The sequence below is a fragment of the Pogoniulus pusillus genome, chromosome 39, assembly GCF_015220805.1.
Source record: "Pogoniulus pusillus isolate bPogPus1 chromosome 39, bPogPus1.pri, whole genome shotgun sequence".
Taxonomy (NCBI): Eukaryota; Metazoa; Chordata; class Aves; order Piciformes; family Lybiidae; genus Pogoniulus; species Pogoniulus pusillus.
The window spans coordinates 4,690,016-4,705,495 of record NC_087302.1 but is presented as its reverse complement, the minus strand read 5'-3'; the positions used below and the strand labels follow the sequence as shown (position 1 = coordinate 4,705,495).

Here is a 15,480-nt window from a genome sequence, read left to right as displayed (position 1 = left end):
GCAAGGCGAAGCATGGGCGAGGGGCGCAGGCGAGGGGCAAGGACGAGGGGCAAGGCGAAGCATGGGCGAGGGGCACGGCGAAGCATGGGCGAGGAGCACGGGCGAGGAGCAAGGCGAAGCATGGGCGAGGGGCGCAGGCGAGGGGCACGGCGAGGCAGCGACTCACTACCTTTATAGAGTTGATACAGGGCAGCAATGTGCCCTTGTGGCCAAGAGGGCCCATGGGATCCTAGAGGGCATTAAGCAGAGTGTGTCCAGCAGATCAAGGGAGGTTCTCCTCTGCATCTACTCTGCCCTGCTGAGACCTCATCTTGAGTACTGTGTTCAGCTTTGGGCTCCCCAGGTGAAGAGGGACAGGGAGCTGCTGGAGAGGGCTATGGGGGTGATGAGGGGACTGGAGCAGTGCCTGAGGAGGAGAGGCTGAGGGCCCTGGAGCTGCTTAGTCTAGAGAAGAGAAGACTGAGAGAGGATTTAATCAATGTCTATAACCATCTGAGGGCTGAGGGTCAGGAGGGGGGGACAGGCTCTGCTCACTGCTCCCTGGCATAGGACAAGCAGGATCACCTAAAGGTAGTCAAACAGGAACACATCCAGGCAAAATCACAGGCTCAGAGGATGTCAGGGGTTGGAAGGGACCCAAAGAGATCATCCAGTCCAACCTCCCTGCCACAGCAGGACCACACAATCCAGCTCAGGGCACACAGCAACACATCCAGACAGGCCTGGAAAGGCTCCACACAAGGACACTCCACAACCTCTCTGGGCAGCCTGTGCCAGGGCTCTGGGACCCTTCCAGGCAAGAAGTTCCCCCTTGTGTTGAGCTGCAACCTCCTGTGCTGCAGCTTCCATCCACTGCTGCTTGTCCTATCTAAGGGGAGCAAGTGGTGAAGAACTTCTTCCTAACACCCAGTCTGAATCTCCCCACTTCTAGTTTTGCTCCATTCATTCCCAGTCCTATCATAGAATCAACCAGGTTGGAAGAGACCTCCAAGATCATCCAGTCCAACCTATCCCCCAGCCCTCCCATGTTCTCTGTCATAACTACTGACAGGTAAATGGAGGAAAACAATAGTGAGTTTGGAATTTCACTATCTGACATCCTAAAAAGTCTCTCCCCAATTTTTCTGTAGCCCACTTCAGACTCTGGAAGGCCACAAGAAGGTCTCCTCAGAGCCTTCTCTTCTCCAGACTGAACAGCCCCAATTCTCTCAGTCTGTCCTCCCAGCAGAGCTGTTCCAGCCCTCTGAGCATCCTTGTGGCCCTTTTCTGTACACATTCCAGCATCTCCATATCCTTCTTGTCCCAGGGGCTCCAGAAATGGATGCAGTACTCCAGGTGGGGTCTGCAGCAGAGTGGAGCAGAGAGGGGAATCAGCTCTCAGCCTGCTGGCCACACACCAAATGCAGCCCAGGATACAACTGGTTGCAAGGGCACACTGGTAGCTCATGTTGAGCTTCACTGAAGTTAAAGAAGACCTCTAAGGTCAAGTCCAACTATCAAGCCAACACCATCAGGACTCCCAAATCTACTAGGCCAGGAACAAAGGAGGGGAAGAAAAGGGACAGCCCAAAAACTAACCTGCAGAGTAAGAGCTGGAGCCTTGACTGGTGTCTCTCTCCATAAATCCTTCCCAAGGCACCAGACTGGAATGCTGCAAGGAAGGTGCCCCTGGACACCTGGGTGATTCCAGGAGCCTCAGCAGCCTGTGACAGGGCTCTGGGCAGGTCACTGTCCCCCCAAACCCTCCCCTAGGTAGAAGAACACCCTGCCCTGGAGAGCCTCAACAGGCAGGATGCACCTCAGCACCCCACCCTGTCCTCACCTGCCCTCAGCAGCACCTGCCAGGCAAGCACCATCCCAACCTGCCCAAGTCACCTGGGAGCAGGAGAAGCCTCAGGAATCCGTCTGGGCCAGCTCAATAGGACAGGAATGCAAAGCACTGTGGGTGCCATGACCTGATGGCAATTGCTGTTTACAGTGACACAAGCAGAGGCACCACAGGGCATGGGAGGAGAGCAGATGAAAAAGCACCACAGCAGCACGAGCAGAGCTTCATCCCAGCACGGCTGGGCTGGGCTGGGCTGGGCTTTTTAAGAGCCTCCACACCTGCTAAGGAATTCATTATCTTCAGCAAACATCTGCTTGGGAGCCAATAATGTCATGGCTGCAGTTTGCTCTACCAAGTAGAACAAGAAATGGTTTGTGCTTAACCAGCTTCCTCCTTAAGGAAACAGGTCCTGATTTAGCCCTGTGCTTGAGCACAGAATTAACTGCTCCAGGAGGTTCAGAGCAGGGGCACAAACCCAGACTCCTGCTGCATTGCTTCACTCAACCAGGGCCACGTCTCAGGAGCTACAGGTCAAAACCTGACTTCAGGTACAGCTGCTTCTGCCTCCCAGACCATCAGGAGCTGGATGTGCTCTGAGGTTTTCCTCAGGCAGTGCCTCACAACCACCTTCCCAGCAGGGAGTCATGGAGAGCTGGAGTGATTTTCTTGCCAGGAAGCACTTCAGCCAACAGCATCCTATGGTCACCCCATGGTCATCACAGTCAGGGTGCAACTCATCACAGCTCTGCTCTGCTGGGGAGACCACAGCTCCTGTAACCAACTACCTGTGGCCATTCCATGGCCATTCATGGCCATTCCATGTGCAATAGATGCATCTCCCAGGCAGCCAGGGACAGAAGAAGGGGACACAGCCTCAAGTTGTGCCAGGGCAGGTCTAGGCTGGATGTTAGGAGGAAGTTGTTGGCAGAGAGAGTGATTGGCACTGGAATGGGCTGCCCAGGGAGGTGGTGGAGTGGCTGTGGCTGGAGGTGTTGCAGCCAAGCCTGGCTGGGGCACTTAGTGCCATGGTGTGGTTGGTTGGGCAGGGCTGGGTGCTAGGTTGGGCTGGCTGAGCTTGGAGCTCTCTGCCAACCTACCTGATTCTGTGATTCTATGAATGCAAAGAGCAAAACAAAGCAAGCTGAAGGCTTTGAAGCCTCATTAGTCAGCGCTGCCTTCAAATGACTCTGCTCTGCCCCACCAGAACAAACACCAAAGATGCTTCTCTGACAACCTGCCTCACTTCCAACAGCTTCTTTGCTGGAGAAAACTGCTGCCAGCAGGACACATTTACATTCCCACAAGGAAATGGGGAGCTTTGACAGCTGCCAGCAGCACAAAGTCATCTGCACTAGACAGGAGATGCCTCACAACCAGGACTTGAGCTAAAAACTCATTCAGAACCTGTTGGCCTCCTCCAAAGTGCTCCAGAGCCATGGGATTGGTTCAGAACAGGCCAGACCTACCAGATAGCTGAGGAAAGTCACCCAATGTTCCTCACCCTAGGACTGGTCACATCTCTGTCCCTCTTCTTTCCACCCAGCCCCCCATCTGGAGAAGAAAGCATAGAAGGAGAGCACATCCCAGCTGCAGCTCCTAGGATACACCATTGGGATGTCAGGGAATCCAGATGATCTTAGGAGCATCTCCAGTGCAGTTTCCCTTCTCCTCCTTCCTCCCTCCCTCCCTCCCAGCCTGGTTATTTGGGGAGTTTGAGAGGCAGAACTACTCCCACAGCTGCAATAATTCCCCTCTGAAAGGAAAAGGGAAATAAGAGTTATTTAAAGGTTCGTTTGACTCTAACAGTGGAAAAAAATTACCCTGCCAGAGGAGAAGTCCCTGCAAACAACTATTTATAGTGCCTGCACCACCACCACAGCCTGGGAGCTCTTACTTTGGCTCAGGGTTTCACACATCAGCCCCTGGAGAGCTTTGCAGGGTGGCTGAGGAAAGACAAGAGTCCCAACAAAGTTTGTTTTGCTCCAGATAACCAGGGCAGAGCTGCCAGCTGCAGGGAACACATTGGCACTCACTGGGGCTGGAGGGAATTGGTCAGGAGCAGCAGGCAGAAAGCAAAGGTGTACAGCAGAAAACATGTTTAGAGCCAGAGAGTCATGGAAGTGCTGAGGTTGGAAGAGACCAACCACAGGGACCCTCCTCCATCCAGAGGGAGTTGGACAGGCTGCAGAGGTGGGCACAAGACAACCACAGGAGGTTCAACAAGGCCAAGGGCAAGGTCCTGCAGCTGGGTCAGGGCAATGCCAAGCACAAATCCAGGCTGGGCAGTGCCAGGCTGGAGAGCAGCCCTGAGCAGAGGGACTTGGGGGTGCTGCTGGAGGAGAAGCTCAGCAGGAGCCAGCAGTGTGCACTTGCAGCCCAGAAAGCCAAGCAGAGCCTGGGCTGCAGCAGCAGCAGTGTGGCCAGCAGGGCCAGGGAGGGGATTCTCCCCCTCTGCTCTGCTCTGCTCAGACCCCACCTGGAGTGCTGCATCCAGCTCTGGAGCCTCTGGGACAAGAAGGCTGTGGAGATGCTGGAGAGTGTCCAGAGCAGGGCCAGGAGGATGCTCAGAGGCTGCAGCATCTCTGCTGTGAGCACAGACTGCAAGAGTTGGGGCTGTGCAGGCTGGAGCAGAGGAGGCTCCCAGGGGACCTTCTTGTGGCCTGCCAGGGTCTGAAGGGGGCATCCAAAAAAGCTGGGGAGGGACTTTTGAGGCTGTGAGGGAGTGTCAGGAGTGGGGGGAATGGAGCAAAGGTGGAGGTGGGGAGAGTGAGGCTGGAGGTGAGGAGGAAGTTGTTGAGCAGGAGAGTGGTGAGAGGCTGGAATGGGTTGCCCAGGGAGGTGGTTGAGGCCCCATGGCTGGAGGTGTTTGAGGCCAGGCTGGCTGAGGCTGTGTGCAGCCTGCTCTAGGGTAGGGTGTCCCTGGGCATGGCAGGAGGGTTGGAACTGGCTGCTCCTTGTGCTCCCTTCCAACCCTGACTGCTTCTGTGAGACCTTGGAGATCATCAAGTCCAAGCACTCACCCAGAGCTCACAGTCCCACCACTTCTGCTCAGCCACTGCACCACAGCCCTCAGCACTACATCTAAGTGTCCCTTAAATACCTCCAGGGCTGGTGACTCCTCCACTGCCTGTGCAGCCTGTTCCACTGCTCGGCAACCCCTTCTGGGAAAAGAAATCATTTCCAACATCTGACCTGAACCTCCCCTGGTACAACTTCAGGCTGTTTCCTCTTCTCCTCTCATTTGTTGCATGTGAGTAGAGACCTTGCTCCAGCTGTCTTCCAGGGAGCTGTAGACAGCAATGAGGTCTCCTCTCAGCCTCCTTTTCTCCAGACTAAATACCCCCAGTTTGGTTCTCCAGACCCTTCACCACCTCTGTTACACCTCTCTGGAGATGCTCCAGCACCTCAATGTCCTCTTTGGAGTGAGGGCCCCCAAACTGAACACATTTCCATCACCTTCTTTCATCAACACCTCACACAGTGAGTTCCCCAGCCCTGGCACGTTCCCCTGGCACCTTGTGCTGGCCAAGTGACATTTAATTAACAGCAGCCAGTGCTAAAACCTTAACGAGCTGCAGCAGGGCCATATGGTGGGACCATCTCTCCTCATTTCCAAACGGCACCAGGAGGCACCTGCAAGAGCCCTGCTCATGCTATGCAAATCACCACCGGGGATGTTTAATTGATTCCTAATCTAAGGAAAGCCAAGAGGAAGAAGGAGCAGAACAGGCTGAGCAAGGGACTAATTGCCCCAGAGAGGCTGCTGGCACAGCCTGTGCCTGGTATAACCCCTTCACCCCTTCCCAAAAATGCCCCCAGAGCAATGAAAGCTCCTCTGGAGCTGCCAGCTGGGCAGCCAGCCCAGAGCCCACGGGGAGGATATGGCTCTTTCCTTCACCCCAAATAACCACCAGCACCAACTACCTGCCCTCCACGTGGCTGCTGAGGGTATGGGAGGTCCTGCGGGCTCAAACCTGGGGTAGACTGCACTGGCATCAAAAGCTTCTGCCCGAAGCAAGAGGCTCAGCTCACCCCAACCAGCAAATCCTTGGAGCCACTGAAGTCCACATGCAGCCTGCTGCAGGAGACAAGCTGGCAAGGAGCAGGTTTGCTGGCAGCAGCCAGCTCAGCACAGGCTACAGAGTTAACCATGACACAGGCAGGATCCAACCTCCTCTTCCCCAGCACACCACAGCTCCTCGTTTCCCACCCACATCACATCACAGCTGCAACCAACTAGCGTGGGTCACACCTTTGCAAGGAGCATCAGAGCAGAGCCAAAGGGACCCAGAGCACAGAGCCACTGAGTCACCTTGTTTGGCCCCTCTGTGTGCCCTCCCACACGATGCAAAGATTAACCTCTTCTGCGGAGCAGAAGAAGGAGCCCAGGGTGTGTCTGACACGAGGAACAGGCATCCTGAGGAAGATGAGAAGCTCTTTTACCCCGAGTTTGGACAATTCAAGGTGCCTGACAAATGCACTAACTCTAGAAGAATTTACACCTCACCATAAAGCTTCACAAACCAGAATCCCTCCTGCCCACCATGCTCTGCTGATGCCAATCCCTTCACAAGCCCAGTGCTGAGCTGATAATCTCCTCCTTCCTGGAAGAGCTTCATTGCCCAAATCCCTGCACCTGAGCCCGACGCAGAGATGCCTTTGCAAGACCTTGCCACAGTCCCTTCACCCATCCAGTTCCTCGAGTGGGACACTGGGGACCCCCCCAACCCAGAACAGCCCAGCTCAGTGTAGAGCCCTCCCCACGAGAACTGCAGGTTTCCTTCCCCTGCCACTCTAGAACTCACAACTGGGGTCTGGGATCGCAGAGCTGGGGAGAAGAGGAGGGAAAGGAGAGGGACTAGCACCGCTGCGGGGGGAGAAAGGGTGCAGGCAGGAGTGAGTGCAGGCAGGGCTGAGGAACGGGACAAACGGCCCGGGGTGAGGATGTGGCCAGGGACTGGAGTGCAGGACAGAGAGGTGCAGCCACAATACAGGCAGGGTTGCGGGACAGTGAGGGGCAGGCAGGTGTGCGGGACAGGAGCGGGCAGCAGTGCAGGGCAGAAGCACAGGCAGGGTGCAGGAAGGGGGCAAGAGAAGGAGATGCTGGCAGAGGGCAAGGGGGCAGGACAGAGAAACTCAGGCAGGCCGCGGGCAGCAGCGCTCACAGTGGCAGAGGCAGAGGGCAGGAGAGCAGGACAGAGAAATGCAGGCAGGCTGCGGGCACAGTGGCACAGGCAGAGGGCAGGACAGGGAGGCGCAGGCAGGCTGCGGGCACAGTGGCACAGGCAGAGGGCAGGACAGGGAAGCGCAGGCAGGCTGCGGGCAGCAGTGGCACAGGCAGAGGGCAGGACAGGGAAGCGCAGGCAGGCTGCGGGCACAGTGGCACAGGCAGAGGGCAGGACAGGGAAGCGCAGGCAGGCTGTGGGCACAGTGGCAGAAGCAGAGGGCAGGGCAGGGAGGCGCAGGCAGGCTGCGGGCACAGTGGCACGGGCAGAGGGCAGGACAGGGAAGCGCAGGCAGGCTGCGGGCACAGTGGCACAGGCAGAGGGCAGGACAGAGAAACGCAGGCAGGCTGCAGGCACAGTGGCACGGGCAGAGGGCAGGACAGGGAAGCGCAGGCAGGCTGTGGGCACAGTGGCACAGGCAGAGGGCAGGACAGGGAAGCACAGGCAGGCTGCGGGCGCAGTGGCACGGGCAGAGGGCAGGACAGGGAAGCGCAGGCAGGCTGCGGGCAGCAGTGGCACAGGCAGAGGGCAGGACAGGGAGGCGCAGGCAGGCTGCGGGCACAGTGGCACGGGCAGAGGGCAGGACAGGGAGGCGCAGGCAGGCTGCGGGCAGCAGCACTCACAGTCGCAGCGCAGCGCTCGCTCCCGCACCGCCTCTCCGCACAGGTCGCACCAGCCGCGCCGCGGGGGTCGGAAGGCGAAGCTGTGCCCTCGGCCGGGTTCCGCCGCTTCCCGCGGGACCCCGAAGATGCTCCTCACGTCGGGCAGCAGCCGCTGGGCTCCGCCGCGTCGCCGAAGCCGCCGCCGAACCGCTGCCGTCGCTCTAGCCCCGCCGGAGCGGCCGCACATGGGCTCGGGGAGGGGGGAGGCAGCAGTGCCGGACGGCCACCGGTGCATGGAAGCGGGAGCGGAGGGCGGCAGCGGACGGGGGCACAGGACCGGCCACGCCATGGGCTCGCAGCTCCGAGCGGGCGTGGGGCAGCGCAGGCGCCTAGGACCGGCCCCGGGGAGGGGGTGGGGGGGGGCGGGGAGGAGACATGGCGTGGGGGGGTGGGGACCGGGACCGGCTTCCCGGGAGACCCCTCTCGTGGATACCCCTTTCTTCCCACCGAGGACCCACCCTTGGGTCCCCTCCCCGCGAAACCCATCCTGGTTGGACTCCCCGCGCGGTCCTTCTTCGCGGAAACTTTGCTACCCGTGGGCTTTCCCTCTCCGAAATTCCCCCGGGGGACTCCCACCAAACTGCCCCTTCCCTCCCCGCCCAGGACATCTCTCCACGGGGCACTGCCCACGGGAGTTTATCTGCCTGGATGACCCTTCGGGACTGGATCCTACAGCAGAAATCGCAGCCAGGGGCTTCCTCCAGCATCTGCTGCTTGAGCTCTGCCGCATCCCACCCCGAGGTGGGCTTCGTCCTCACGGAGGGTGTCACATCTCGAGTGGGACACTTCTCTGAACCAGGCTGGTGCAAACCCTCTCCTGGCAGAAGGCATCTGCACGGACCAGGCTGTGGGGACAGCTGGAACCAGGGACATTTGCCCACTGCAGTGGCAGCAGGGAGGGAGAGCCAAGGAATTCCTCTCTCCCAGACGAGGCTCCTGCGGCTGTGGGAAAAGTGAAAGTGAAAAAAAAACCTGATGGCCACATTTTGATAGGGCTCCGAGCAGGCTCCAGCTCTTGAGGACACCCATGGCTGGCTGCAACGCTCTGCCCTGGGCTGAGGAGGCTTTGGGGGTGTCTGTCTCAGGTGCTACTTGGTCCCTCTGCCACTCCACCAGTCTGATTATTCAGTGGCTCCCTCCTCCACTGCACTCAAAGCCTGGACATGGCACACGATGCCGAGGTCCCCCCAGCACACCTTCCTCACTGCCTGCAAGAGGCACAGAGTGAGCTACAGCCTTTCTCCCGGGGTCCAGGTGGAGCCCAGCACACAGAGATGGTGACATGGTCACCCCAAGTCATGCACAACATGAGGGACATTGCTGCCTGCAGCTGCCTGCAGGGAGGCTGTGGCCAGGTGGGGTTGGGCTCTGCTGCCAGGCAGCCAGCAACAGAACAAGGGGACACAGCCTCAAGCTGTGCCAGGGCAGGTCTAGGCTGGATGTGAGGAGGAAGTTGTTGGCAGAGAGAGTGATTGGCACTGGAATGGGCTGCCCAGGGAGGTGGTGGAGTGGCTGTGGCTGGAGGTGTTGAAGCCAAGCCTGGCTGGGGCACTTAGTGCCATGGTGTGGTTGGTTGGGCAGGGCTGGGTGCTAGGTTGGGCTGCCTGAGCTTGGATCTCTCTTCCAACCTGCTTGACCCTATGATTCTATGATTCTTTCTAGAATCAGGTGATAGAAGTAGAGGAAATGACCTGAAATTGTGCCAGGGAAGCTTTAGGTTGGAGTTGAAGAAACCTTTCCTGTCTGCAAGAGTGGTCAGGGATTGGAAGAGGCTGTCCAGGGAGGTGGTGGACTCCTCATTGCTGGAGGTGTTCATGAAAGGTGTGGCCATGGCAGTGCTGGATTTGACTCCATGATCTCAGAAGTCTCTTCCAAGCAAAACAATTCCATGCCTCTTGTGACAAGACTTTGCCCAGGCTGTGTGCCAGCCACCTAACCCAGACCACCCCTGCTCTGCAGTCCTGGGTCACACTGGTTTGAAGTCCTTCATTTGGACAGAATCACCTCTGAAACTTCTTTGAGCTGGGTGAAGAGGGGGGGGTTGCAGCACAAGGCTGCATGACTCCTGCCTGCTGGGCTCAGAGGAAGATGAATTTGATGTCTCTCCTGCATTCCTGAGGACAGGATAAGCCAAGGATGTTTAAATCCTTTTCAAGGGTTTTAATCTGAGGCATGGATTAAAAGACTGACTCTGGGTTACAGAAGAGCAGTGCCATAAGCAGTCACTAATTCAAGCTTCACACTAACAGGGCAATAATGCAGCTTGGGCAAATCCAGTTCTGGTCTGTGCTCAGCAGCAAGTTAAACCTTTTGGAAGCTCTTTTCTCTTCCCCATTCAGGTTTCTGAATCACTTTCTGCCAACAGCAGCAGATTTGCTCCTGGGTAAATTCTTCCCCCCACCACCACTGAAAAGTAGGATTCTAGCCTGTCTTCTCCCCAGGCTGTTAATCACCTGCAAGAAAGCAAATGAGCTTCCTGAGGGCAAAGATCTACCTGGCACCTGGCTGGCAACCTGCTAAAACCATTCTGGACATTTGCTTTTCCAATGCCATCCCAGGGCACAGTTTCAGTCCCAGTTCTGCAGGGTCAGAGTGGAGGAGTAAGGCAGAAGAGAATCAGAGAATCATAGAATCAGGCAGGGTGGAAGAGAGCTCCAAGCTCAGCCAGCCCAACCTAGCACCCAGCCCTGCCCAACCAACCACACCATGGCACTCAGTGCCCCAGCCAGGCTTGGCTTCAACACCTCCAGCCACAGCCACTCCACCACCTCCCTGGGCAGCCCATTCCAATGCCAATCACTCTCTCTGCCAACAACTTCCTCCTAACATCCAGCCTAGACCTGCCCTGGCACAGCTTGAGGCTGTGTCCCCTTGGTCTGTCCCTGATTGCCTGGCAGCAGAGCCCAACCCCACCTGGCTATAGCCTCCCTGCAGGCAGCTGCAGACAGCAATGAGCTCTGCCCTGAGCCTCCTCCAGGAGGAGAGGAGGATCTGCTGCAGCTCCCAAGGGCTTTTGTTCCTCTCATCCCCCAGGAAATCCCCAGTGCCTGGAGCCCAGGGTGTGTGTCCAGCCTGACTGCAGCTTGCAGACGACTTCCCCTGGAGATGCTCCAGCAGAGGCTGACATCCCTGATGCTGGGCAACCATCTGCCATGGGTCACCTGTTGGCAGCTGATGTGGCTGTGCCAGGGCTGGCTGGGGATGCTGCAGACTTCAGCTTCTAGTGCCAATATCACCCAGGATGAGACAGAATCCAGGAAGAGGGGGTTGTTGAAGGGACCTCTGGAGGTCATCCAATCCAACCCCCCTGCTAAAGCAGAGGCACCCACAACAGCCTGCCCAGGATCACTGTGGTCGGGTGGGGTTTGGGATCTCTCCAGAGGAGACTCCACAACCTCTTGGGCAGCCTGTTCCAGGGCTCCAGCACCCTCACACCAAACAAATTTCTCCTCCTGTTCAGACAGACCCTCCTGGATTCCAGTGTGAGCCCTTTGTCCCTTGTCCTGTCACTGGGCACCACTGGCAAGTGTCTGTCCTCATCCTCTTGTCCTGTAGCTCTTGCTGAGCATTGCTCAGGAGCTGCTCTTCTCCAGGACCAACAGCCCCAGGGCTCTCAGCCTTTCCTCCTCACAGACATGGTCCAGGACCCCTCAGCATCTCCACATCCTCTGCTGGACTCTCTCTCCTCTCTCTCTCAAACTGGGAAGCCCAGCAAAATGCAGTATCTACCATCACTGCAGGAAGCCTTGGCTCACAGCTGGATGTGAGCTGTGGCAAAGCTGTTATCCTTCTCAACTGCCTCTGCAGGAAGCTCTTTTGGGCCAAGGGTTAAAATATTTCAGGGGGAAATAAACCCTCATTAACATTGGCAGGAAAAATTCCTGTTCCATTTGGATTCCAGGAGCCCTCTTTGCAGCTGCTGTGCTGTGGCAGCTGAAGCATGACAAAGGCTATTAGCAAAAACTCCTCTTTTTTTCCTTTTGGCCAAGAAATAAATTCCCCTTCTGCTGCAGCCAAACAAGTTCCAGGTCAAACTCTCAGCTGGTACAAATCAGGACAGCTCCATTGAATCCAAGGAATTATAGAAGCAGTCAGGGTTGGAAGGGAGCACAAGGAGCAGCCAGTGCCAACCCCCTGCCATGCCCAGGGACACCCTACCCTAGAGCAGGCTGCACACAGCCTCAGCCAGCCTGGCCTCAAACACCTCCAGCCATGGGGCCTCAACCCCCTCCCTGGGCAACCCATTCCAGCCTCTCACCACTCTCCTGCTCAACAACTTCCTCCTCACCTCCAGCCTCACTCTCCCCACCTCCAGCTTTGCTCCATTCCCCCCACTCCTGACACTCCCTCACAGCCTCAAAAGTCCCTCCCCAGCTTTTTTGGAGCCCCCTTCAGATCCTGGCAGGCCACAAGAAGGTCACTTGGGAGCCTCCTCTGCTCCAGCCTGCACAGCCCCAACTCTTTCAGTCTGTGCTCACAGCAGAGCTGCTGCAGCCTCTGAGCATCCTCCTGGCCCTGCTCTGGACACTCTCCAGCATCTCCACAGCCCTCTTGTCCCAGGGGCTCCAGAGCTGGATGCAGGACTCCAGGTGGGGTCTCAGCAGAGCAGAGCAGAGGGGGAGAATCCCCTCCCTGGCCCTGCTGGCCACACTGCTGCTGCAGCCCAGGCTCTGCTTGGCTTTCTGGGCTGCAAGTGCACACTGCTGGCTCCTGCTGAGCTTCTCCTCCAGCAGCACCCCCAAGTCCCTCTGCTCAGGGCTGCTCTCCAGCCTGGCACTGCCCAGCCTGGATTTGTGCTTGGCATTGCCCTGACCCAGCTGCAGGACCTTGCCCTTGGTCTTGTTGAACCTCCTGTGGTTGTCTTGTGCCCACTTCTGCAGCCTGCTTGGTGTGTGCTGCAAGGAACCTGCAAGCAAGGCTCTGCCCAGCCTCCCTGCCCTTTTCCTACAGGCACTGCCAGGGAATTTGGTCTGGATTTAAAAGAAAGTTCATTACCAAAGGAGGAGGATCCCAGGAAAATCCTTTGCAGGAGGATAGCTTTTAAGTGGTGGCTTCATTCCACCTCTCCCCCAGGAAGCAGCTGGGTTTGGCAGTCAGGATGTTGGGTTTGGCAATTAAAGAGAATGGCAAATTGGTGCCAACTTCCAGATAGGAAAGGTTCCTGGGCTGGGCTTGTGGGGAGAGCTCCTGGGTGCTCTTGGCTTGTTCTTACAAGCAAGCAAAGCTGGGCACAGACCTGGGGCTGTTGCTGCTTGTTTGTTTGTCTCCATGGCTGAGGCCCAGGATGGTGCTGCAGGAAGGTTTCAGCTCCAGGGGTGCACTGCTGTGCTTCACATCCCCACAAGGCTCCCAGCAGAGGTTAGAAATGCTTCCTGCATGGTCGGTCCCAGCAGCAGCCATGGCTGCAAGCTCCTTGCCCTGTCCTTGTAGCAGCTGTGCCCCCGGGCACTGCCAGCCCTGGCTTCCTAGGGGCTGGGGACAACCTCTGAGCAAGCAGAACAGCCACACAGCAGGCCCAGACTTGGCTGGAGGCTTTTGGTTTGGCTGATGGGTGTCAGAGAAGCTGGAAAGGGAACTGGGGGAAAGGTGAAGGGCAGAGTTGGGTGTTCTGTTTGCTACTGAGGGACAGGTCTGGGCAGGCACTCTGAGCATCCCTGCTGCTGTTGAGTCAGAAGCCTTTGCTTGTGCAGGTGGTGGCTCAACTTCTCCTTCCAGATGCACAGATCCATCCCTGGGTGCTGCAGGGAGTCCCTCACCCTTGGACTTTGGTGCTGGTGCTGCCAGAGTCCTGCCTTGCAAGTCCCTGCTTCAGCCTCCTTTAACCCCAGCAGCCAGCCACGGTAAACACAGCAGGAGGAGCTTTGTGCAGGGGACAGGCACGAATCCAAACTGCCATTTCTCCTGCCAGCACAGCCTGTCACCCCTCAGGGGCAAAGGCACCTGCATGGCCCAGCAAATAGTCCTGTTTGCTGCTACCATGAGCCTCCCCAGGGTGAGGATTTGAGGAGCAGGAGCTTTCCAAGGAGCCCAGGACAGGCATTTCTGTGCTTTGGTACTGGTGTGAGGGGTAGGAAAAGCCAAGGCAAATCTGCCCCTGGGTCTGACAGGAGCCTCCCAGGGGGGCATGAGGGCTTGAGCAGCTGAGCCTAGTTGATAGATGTCCCTGGGCATGGCAGGGAGGTTGGAGCAGATGATCTTAGTTGATAGGTGTCCCTGGGCATGGCAGGGAGGTTGGAGCAGATGATCTTACTTGATAGGTGTCCTTGGGCATGGCAGGGAGGTTGGAGCAGATGATCTCTAAGGTCCCTTCCAATCTGAGCCATCCCATGATATGCCTTTGTCTGAGCCCAGCTGGATGGCAGTTCCCATCCTGCCTGGGTCTGGTGCAGCCTGGGGACATCAGAGAATCAACCACACTGCCCCAGGCTGCCATTGGTATCTCTATCATGAGCAGCACCAAGCCCAGGACACACTCAAAGCCTGGTTGCAATCTGCTGAGGCAGCTGCAAGTCCTGAGGCTCCTGAGCCCCAGATTCGTTCATGGAGCCATAGAATCAAGCAGGTTGGCAGAGAGCTCCAAGCTCAGCCAGCCCAACCTAGCACCCAGCCCTGCCCAACCAACCAGCCCATGGCACTAAGTGCCCCAGCCAGGCTCATCCTTCCCCTCTGCTCCACTTACTGAGTGTGAGCTGTGGGATCTGGGGGACAACCCAAATAAATCACACTGGGGACAGGCAGGAAGAGGTGGATGGAGAGGCAGCAGGGCCTGACTCTTCCACAAAGAGCTCCTTGATCCCATCTGATGCTCACACTCCTGAGATGCCAGGCTCCCCATAGCACTGCTCCACAGGCTGCTGCAGGCCAGCAGCTGGCTCAGCTGGTAGCCAGAGGGTTGCAGCTCCTCTTCAAACCCAAGGTCAAAACACCAGGAGGGAGCTGGGAGCATAACAACTGCCCCTAGCACAGGGCACCCCCACCCCTGCACAGGCACAGAACCTGGTCATGTCTATAGACACCTACCCCAGAAGTGAAGCCTTCCTCAGCTTCCCACTCCCACACCCCTCTGCAGCCCAGACACTGATGCTGGAGGAGAAGATGCAGTGCCCAGGGGCAGAGGTTTGAGGCTGTCACATCTCAGGCAGAGCCCTGGCACTTTCCTGGGCTGGCTCTGGGCTCTCATCCAGCATAGCCTCATAGAACTGTTGCAGTGGGAAAAGCCTTCTGAGATCATCGAGTACAACTGCCAACCCAGCACCACCATGGCCACCAACCCATGTCCCCAGGGGCCATGTCTGCATGTATTTCAACCCCCTCCTGCCATGGGGACTCCACCACCTCCCTGGGCAGCCTGTTCCAATGCCTGACCACACTGAGAGGCAAGAAATTCTTCCTCATCTCCAATCTAAACCACCCCTGGCACAATTTCAGGCCATTTCCTCTCCTTCTATCAGCTGAGACTAGGGAGGAGAGCCCAACCCCACCTCTCAGGGAGCTGTAGACATCAATGAGGTCTCTCCTCAGCCACCTCTTCTCCAGACTGAACACCTCCAGCTCCCTCAGCTGCTCCTCCCCAGCCCTGGTCTCCAAGCTCCTCACCAGCTTTGCTGCACTTCTAACCAAGCCCCTCCTGCCCTGGGCTCCTGTCCTGCTCCATGAAGCCTCAAGAATCAGAACACTCAGAGCTGGGAGCAATCCCTAAACAAACAGGAGGTATCATTTCTGTCTCTGGCCTTTTCCTCTCCATCATCTGAGATGGGGAACCAGA

At 57.4% G+C, this 15,480-nt stretch overlaps 1 protein-coding gene across 1 annotated transcript in view; it reads right to left on the bottom strand.

Annotated features, from left to right (window-relative positions):
- The window catches only part of RASSF5 (Ras association domain family member 5), a 40,815-nt gene extending 32,775 nt beyond the window's left edge, over window positions 1–8,040 (bottom strand). Inside the window, exon 1 of the mRNA XM_064173893.1 lies at window positions 7,677–8,040. Coding sequence (XP_064029963.1) covers window positions 7,677–8,004 — 328 coding nt within the window. The 5' untranslated portion in view covers window positions 8,005–8,040. The remainder of the gene's footprint in view (window positions 1–7,676) is intronic.
- Window positions 8,041–15,480: the final 7,440 nt, after the last annotated feature.